Source organism: Monopterus albus, unplaced genomic scaffold (genome assembly GCF_001952655.1).
Source record: "Monopterus albus unplaced genomic scaffold, M_albus_1.0 scaffold1.1, whole genome shotgun sequence".
NCBI lineage: Eukaryota > Metazoa > Chordata > Actinopteri > Synbranchiformes > Synbranchidae > Monopterus > Monopterus albus.
The window spans coordinates 1,450,862-1,458,850 of record NW_018127881.1 but is presented as its reverse complement, the minus strand read 5'-3'; the positions used below and the strand labels follow the sequence as shown (position 1 = coordinate 1,458,850).

At 38.7% G+C, this 7,989-nt stretch overlaps 1 protein-coding gene across 1 annotated transcript in view; it reads right to left on the bottom strand.

Moving 5' to 3' along the window:
* arhgap9 (Rho GTPase activating protein 9) overlaps nucleotides 1-7,989 on the bottom strand; it is a 40,704-nt gene that overhangs the window by 7,377 nt on the left and 25,338 nt on the right. Inside the window, exons 9-18 of the mRNA XM_020610193.1 lie at nucleotides 6,074-6,224; nucleotides 5,780-5,878; nucleotides 5,149-5,210; nucleotides 4,959-5,046; nucleotides 4,302-4,397; nucleotides 3,520-3,609; nucleotides 2,429-2,534; nucleotides 1,921-2,040; nucleotides 1,555-1,653; nucleotides 45-122 (exon numbers count right to left, since the gene is read on the bottom strand). Of these exons, the coding sequence (XP_020465849.1) occupies nucleotides 45-122; nucleotides 1,555-1,653; nucleotides 1,921-2,040; nucleotides 2,429-2,534; nucleotides 3,520-3,609; nucleotides 4,302-4,397; nucleotides 4,959-5,046; nucleotides 5,149-5,210; nucleotides 5,780-5,878; nucleotides 6,074-6,224 (989 nt within the window). The remainder of the gene's footprint in view (nucleotides 1-44; nucleotides 123-1,554; nucleotides 1,654-1,920; nucleotides 2,041-2,428; nucleotides 2,535-3,519; nucleotides 3,610-4,301; nucleotides 4,398-4,958; nucleotides 5,047-5,148; nucleotides 5,211-5,779; nucleotides 5,879-6,073; nucleotides 6,225-7,989) is intronic.

Genomic DNA, 7,989 nt, shown 5'->3' with positions numbered 1-7,989 from the left:
CCCCCCTGTGTCTCCCGCCCCCCCCCCCCCCCCTTTATCCTCACCATGGTTCACCAGGAAGCGTAGCTTCTGAATAACTGCCAGGTTTCCAGATACTCTGTAGATGCCGTCAGTGTCCAGCCCTGCAACATAAGGTATACCACACAGTGTTAGTTAGAGACAGGATCTCCAGGAGCGTGTCTAGATATTGTATCTTCTGAGACTTAAGGTTATAATTTCATTGTTTTCTGGCCCTGGCAGTCACATGCTCTCCACATCAATAAATCAGTGTGCCTATGAAGTTTGCTTTGCTGCATCAGTCCCCAAAAACATGTGAATTAAATAAAAGCACACCTTGTCACATTTAGATCTCTTTTTCAAGGAAGACTTGGCCAAGATGGCAGCCATACAAATGTACAACATATTAAAATTCATACAAGTCGATATGCAAAAAAAATCCATTCACAGAGTAAAAACAGTGGACCTGCCAGAAAAACATTATACAGTGGATATGAACGTGCCCCACTTTAGAGCTGACTGTGAAGGCCTCAGCCTTGGCCTTCACCACATGAAGGCCTAAGCCACCATCAGCCGTGGAATTAGTCGGGTATTGTGTTTTTTATTCTTGCTTTCATTTATTTTTCTTTGTTCACATGTGTGGATTTAAGTTATAGGTACATTCTCAGCATTTGAATTGATATTTGTTTTAGACATACACAATTAATTTATGTCACCAACACATTGCTAATTTGTGTAAGCTTTCTTTTTCTTTAAAGTTACCATGTTTCTGACCCAGGGATAGGGGTTATCCAGACCAAAAGATCGGACTGAGGCGGCAGCGGGCTTAAATACCTCCCACTAAACCTGGACTGCACCAAATGCCCAATACAGGAAGGGGGGATTTGGGAGAAATATATTGTTCATTTGTTTCTATTTCATGTTAAAACTTAACTTGTCATGTTTTGTTGTTTTTTTTTTTACTTTTAATAAAAATATTAAGTTATTAGCAGACTGTTTAGTGTTTATTGGTAGATTATTTAGTTAAGGTCTTTGTACATTCCCTGTATGTGTTACTGGTTTGGCCAGTCAGTATATATGTTCCCTATTTGCTTGAGGTACTATGTAGTTCTATTGTAGTTCAGTTTGTTGTATTCTGAACTGCCAGGAACTGTTTTTCACACTGCTATATCATTGAATGTAAATGTCTCAATCTGCTCCCTAAAAATATTTAAATGAATAAAAACCAAGCTTTTAAATCTCTTGCGGTCAAAACAGAATCAGTGTGAATTAAATATTTATTTACAGCAGTGTTTCCAAAGAACTCCATTTTCTTTCATTTAGATCTCTCCCTGGCTGGCAGCTGTCATGAGGCCTTCTCTTAATTTGTGTGTTTGAGCCAAAGTTTTTCTGGCAATCAAAAACATTTTTCTGTAAATTTCTCTTTGACGATTTACAGAGATGAATAGCAGGTGCAGAACTGCTGTCAAAACAGGATTGAGGGTGTTTTCTCATGCGCCTGCTTTTAGGTGAGGATCACATTAGCAGGAGCCGGCTGTTTGTCTGCAGTGTCTGTACCTCTCCGCTCCACAGCCTCGGTACAAAGTCTGACGAAGCGAGGGACAGTGCTCTTCTCTCTCTCACAGACCATCTCCAGACGACAGCCAAACACCTGATCTGAAAACCGATGGCAGACGGACACAAACACACACACGACCACATTTTTATGGGTGTTCAGATGTGTTTTTCTCAGATAACAGACATGATGTAAGAGCTACAAGCTTAAGTTAATCCACTGATACATTTTCTGTTCACTCCAAGAGAAAACCTGGACATTTCACTTTGTTCCCAGCAAAAATGTAAGCTCACACTTGATACAATGAAACCCATAACTGAATAGAGGGGACACATGCATTTAAATAGCTTAAAACTTCTAAATCTCACCTTTTATGAGCCCTTTCTCCTGCAGAGCCTGCAGAGTAGGTCGTTTTAGGATCAGTTTCTTCAGCCGGGTCTTCACTCTCTTCCTTTCTGTATTTTCCAGGTTAGATGATGAGCGAGGGACTGCAGAGGGAGGAAAGGAGGAGGGAGTGGACCAGGAGGTCAGTGTCGAGTGTTCGGCTGAGGGAGAGGAGAGCAGATGAGAGGGGATGGTGGTGAGAATGAAAAGCGGGAGGGCTGGACGACAACGGAGGTGAGACAGGACTGATGGGAGGATTATTTGCCATGGAGGCCGTGTGAAAATATATGTAGGTTGAATGGAGGAGAGGATGGAGGAAATGATGGAAGGATGTAAGAGGCCTGTATGGAATTTTGAAGAAAAAAAAAAGTGATGATTGATGAAGTAAAAGGCTCGAGTAAACTGGAGTGAAGGGCTGTGACGGTTGTGTGTGATGGTCACATGAAGAAGTCAGGACGGAGTGATGTGAGGCATAATGTGGTGATAACTTACGTGATTTTCTCGTCTCATCCTCGTCTCCACTGTGGTCCAACATCTCTACACTGCCAGCTCTCCTCAGAGAGTACAGAAGGACATTGTCTAATGGGTTTTCACGGTCCTGGAAGGCAGGAGGAGGGAAACTGTTAATTTCATCATATCCAAACATTATAAATTGGATTCTCAAAACTTCAAAACTATAGCACAGAAGTGGAAACACATTTACACATTGCAGAACACCAAAAAAAAAAAAAAAAAAAAAAAAGATGCAACTGATGCAGAGTTTTGGAGTCAGTATTTATATTTTAAAGTTTAAAAAAATCAACTAAAAATTTTCAGCCTACACTTGTTTTCATTTAGAGTCATGTTGCTGCCCATGTAGTGAGTTCAACATTCACTTGCCTTTTAGTTTTGTTTTGGTCTCCACCAACTCCTGATGCAAATATATGATTCTTTAGTGGCTAAATGTTCTACTGTGTTGGCCACTTGGCCCCTGACTCTGCCTGCCATTTGTTACTGAATAGAGAGAGTACAATGGTTTTTATTTAGCCTTGTCTTTTACTAAAACCAGCACCCTGATGTCACTGAGAACGGTGCTACGTGTAATTGTGATAATGAACCAAAACAGTCTAGCTCATGAAGACTGCAGAGTCAGATGATGATTCTCTCTAGATTTGCTACTATGAGCGATACTTTTCACACTGTAATTTGATCTATTGTTAACAAAAAAAATATTGATTAGCACAGCTTTAACAAAAACACATACTGTAACAGAAACAGTCTGGAGAAGGATCCCATGAATTTGGTAATGTTATACTCATGACCAAAATACATGTGAGCAAGTCATTTCAGTTTTCTTGTGGACAAACTATGTCCAGTTTTTAAATCACTGTAACATCTTGTTACTTACTGACTGACATACTGTGTATCTATATATCTGTAATGAGCTAAAATAAAACTTCTGATTTCTGGTAAAAGGCAGTGGAGATCATATACATTATACACAGAGGGTATGACATTATCTGGATTGAAACAAGAACCCGTTTTAGCCACTATAAGAGAAGGGGTAAATTGAAAGTACAACTGCGTGTGTGTTTGTGTCTCACCAGCCTGTCGATGACATTCTGGATGGTGTCATACCATTCTCTGATCAGAGAATCCGTCTCCGACTGCAGCAGGAATTTTTTTTTTCTCAGCTGAAACACAAACATTAACCAATCGTATTAATGCATGATGAACTGGGCCCAAAGCTCCAACAATGAGGATTTAAGTATATATGTTTCACACCACTTTGCCAACCTATGTCAACAATAGGTAGCAGTTGTTAACCTCACTAGTCCAACATTTCTTGATTCTAAAGACAGTGCAGCACTTGCAGTTACACCTAAAGTGCTGCCGTTCACTGGAGAATTCATCTTTACTGCTTCCTCTTCCTCACTGATGAGTAACTGAGCAAAAGAAAATTTACTTCCCTCACCAAAAACAACCTCCACTATCAGAAATAAAATTCCTAGTTCTGCTATTTATTGTACAGTATATATATATATATATACATACATTATCAGGATGTGTGTGCGATGCTTGTTCTCATGGTGTCATGTTGTTTGTTCTCCATTGCTGCTGAAACACTGAAATTTCCCAATAAAGTACCTACCTACTTATCTATATTCTCCCTGTATATCAGCTCATGGCAGTGTTTAAACAAAAAAATGAAACAGTCACTGAAGTTGGAACATTTTAACATTTTATGTTCATATCTAATAAGTAAGAAGTTGTTGAATTTCTCAACAGTTAATTCAAGTGTATCTTTGAGATATTTTTAGCTCATAAGGCTTTGTAAAGACTCTTTTAATTTGGTTTTCTCTTAGTTATTCCCCTTCTTTCTCACCTTGAAGACATTCTTCTTGCTGGACAGCTCGTTGGTCCATTGCAGTTGTGCTCCTCTTAAATCCACACTACTCTCGGGGCGACTGTTTCCTGGTTTCTGTTTTGGATAAGCAGGTATGCACCAAAAAAAAAAATCAGATTTTCTTAAAAGCATCTTCTAATGTTCAGTTGGCTGAATCAACTGATGTAGATGTCTAAGAATGGAGTTTTGGTGATTTTCGCACCTTTCACACACAAAAGGTTCCGTATTTTATTAATAGAAGAGTTAATGTGTCATTTTACTGCATTGGCCCATGAGGGGAAAGTGAAAAATGAACGGAAATGCTTTTAACAACTTTGTGGTCACCTTCGGTGTGGGTGTGCTACAAGCTTCTTTTTTGGTCTTTGTGCAATGGACTAGAGTCAGCTAATTTTTAATTTTAAAATTAGAAATCCACCCTGTGAAAAATATAACATCTGAATTTATAAAGTGGCTCATACGACGTATTAGCTGAGGATTTTGTAATCAAGAAATTTAAAGCTTCATGCAGTAATGATTTCCATCCACCCGCCATTCCATCCTTCTTTTGTGATATATTGGAACAAAAACCAAGTGATTTATTGCAAAGACATTATTGGAACTGAAACCAATGAACACAGGGTTTGTTTGAGCTCTTACCCAGCTGGAAGGTGTCTGTGATTTAGGATCTTTGAAGAAAACTAGACTGTTCCCAACTAACACCACCCAGGATGGACTCCAATTTTTCCTGCAACCCAAAACATGTTTTTCATTTGCTTAATGTATAAAGACAGATGCAAATTTAAAAAAAGGTTTTTGTCTTTAATGGGGGCAGCTTTGTGAACCTCACCTCAGTTTCCGGCCTCCTTCTGCAATCTTTGTCTTGTTCAAGAGGCCTGCCTTCTCCAACTCCTGAGGTCACATTATAAGAGTTTAAAGTTGATTAAAAACTGGTGTATTCAAGCATTAATAGTCAAACTGTCACACTAATGTTATCACTCAGAGGAGACAACAATGGCTTGAATAATGAGAGTACATACGTGAGGACAAGCTGTTAACAGCAAAGTACAGCAGAGGGCTTTTCCTCTCTGTAATATACTGCATCCTGAGCAAACCCATTTAACTTGACTGTTGCATCATTCAGAAAATAGCAGGAGGGGAGCTGCTCTAAAATCTCCCACTGTGGTGTGGCCCCATTTAAGATGCAAGAGCATAGAATTAATACTATAAAGTACTTACTTACTATACAGTACATGTCAAGTACGATATAATAAAGACAGTGGGCAGCAAACTGGGACTGGACTAACTGACATATTGTTTTGTCTGATAAGATAAAGAACCAGAGCTACCAGTTTTATAGCCACTCTACCTATCTCTCTATTATATTAAATTCTTAACTGTTACATTACATTCATAATAAAATGAAATTTTGTCATGTACAGGTATAATCATTAAGAAAGTAAAAGGCAGTGTGGTCTCACCGGTGTGCAGCCATCACTATCTGGGGAACTCTGAGGAGATGGAGGTTCCATGATGATGTTGGTCACATTGCAGGAGTAATCTCTACACTGGTGGACCAGCTGAAAGATAGGACATGAGTGTGTCAAAAGCTTCTTTCTGGACAGGAAGGAAGTGTCAGCTGTGTTCATTTGTCTGTATATGTGCATGTACATTACAAGTGCAATGTTTTTTTGTGAAAATTTGTTTCTCTCTGTTTATGTTTACCTGCATTTCCTTTTTGTTTGTGTGTGTTTATGTGGTCTGCAGGTGAATACCTTGCCATTCTCAGGTAGAAACAGAGATTGGGAGTGGTTAAGTTGCAGTTTGACATTGTGCAGGGGGTCAGAGTTGTGACACTGGGCATCTGCATTGCTGAATGTCATCTGGTTCACGGCGTCAGAGGAGGCTGCATGCTGCATGCTCTTCGCAGGCATTAAAGGTCAAGGTCAAACATTCAGGTCAGCAGTCAGAGATGAAACAAACAAGGGAGAGAGAAACCGCTGATTTATTGAGTGTAAAAATAAATTAATGCAAAAATAAATACAATATGCTCCCATGGTATTTTATTTTATATCTGTAGATGGAATTCAAAGCCTGTGAGAGCTGATGTATTTCTTTTGTTTTTAATAACTATGCAGACTAGAAAGGAACTGTTTTCTCTATATTAGATTTACTGTAAATTTTATTACTTAGCAACTACAGTGCAACAGTACAATATGCAAAAATTCATAATCAAAATGACACACACACACACACACACAGCAGTAAGGAGCAGCACAATGGTCAGGGCATTTTCAGAAACTCAACATGCATATTGGCAATTCGTGCAAACAAGCACACAAAGCTTGTAACATAATAAAGGAAGAATTTCTTCAACTTGCAATATACTTTTGACTTTTATGTTATGAAAAAGCATTATACACTGTGTTCACATTAATAGTATAATATTAATAGTGTAAGTATTCAACAAGAAATACTTGGTCTTCATTGGCGTCTGATATTTGCACTTTTCATTCTGTGTTACACCTAAGATAAAAACCTTTGCTCACAGGACCTCATTTTCTTGTTACATTCTTTTACGCCATTAGATGTATTTGTTAATGACAAATACAAAATCCTCAGGTCACAGTGCAGACAGGAGGTAAAATATATCCCCCAAAAAAGTTGAAAAATTCTGCCTTTACAGTGGCACCGGTGGATGTCAGGCAAACTCACATGAACGCACAGCTGCCTGAAATCATGACCATTCAAGGAAATCCACGAACTACTGTGTAAGACTTTACATAACTGGAAGAAAAGTCTCGTCACTGAGAGTTTGTGAGATTTGTATAAACGGAGCTGCTTCTGCATAGAAGTACAACAACATACAGTAGGTACACCTAGTTTTTTGAGCTTTCAGTCACATTGAAGATGATAATTTATCATTGTATCATTGTAGATAAGTCAGAAAACACAGAAAAGCATGCCATAGGCACTTTAAACAATTTCCTTATGCTGTTTGGTGTGCAAGACTGCACACAAATGGACATATTCACACAACTTTTCATATAGCAACCACTATAATTAGGCACCTTTCCCAATCCCTGTAACCTAGTTTCAACAGTCAGACTAAATATCCCTTCTAATGTTTGCCATCTCTTCATGCAAGGGGATTATCACTAAGAGCCAAATCTGCTCCTTTGCTAAAAGGAGGCCTTTAAAAGGGCTTTAAACCAAGTGCACCCACACCCCACTGTGATGCAACATGTTGCAGTAAGAACTGCTTGGGTAATAGTCTTTTTTATACAGCATGAGTTGCTATTTCACTACTTTATTATGCATAAATGCTGATCTTTGAGATTCTAGAGTATAGCTGGCAGTACATTAATGTATTCTACAGTAATACAGTGGAGACACAGTTTTTGCTAATCTAAGGACTCAAATTTGTTGGCTTTCCTAAAGAAATACCAATCAAGAGCCCTTTAAACACTGACAGAACACTTAGGATTACTTTTTCAGCCAGGCATGCCAACAAGAATAATAAGTCAAGCGTGGCCATATAAAGGTTTTTAAAAGAGGCGGTCCCGATCTAGATATTCTATAGATACTGTATTCATGTACTGTAAGTACAAAGTTAATGGTTCTGGTGGCAGATACTGTGTGGAACCACAACAAGAATTTATCTTATGCAATGACAGAGACCACCAGAGTT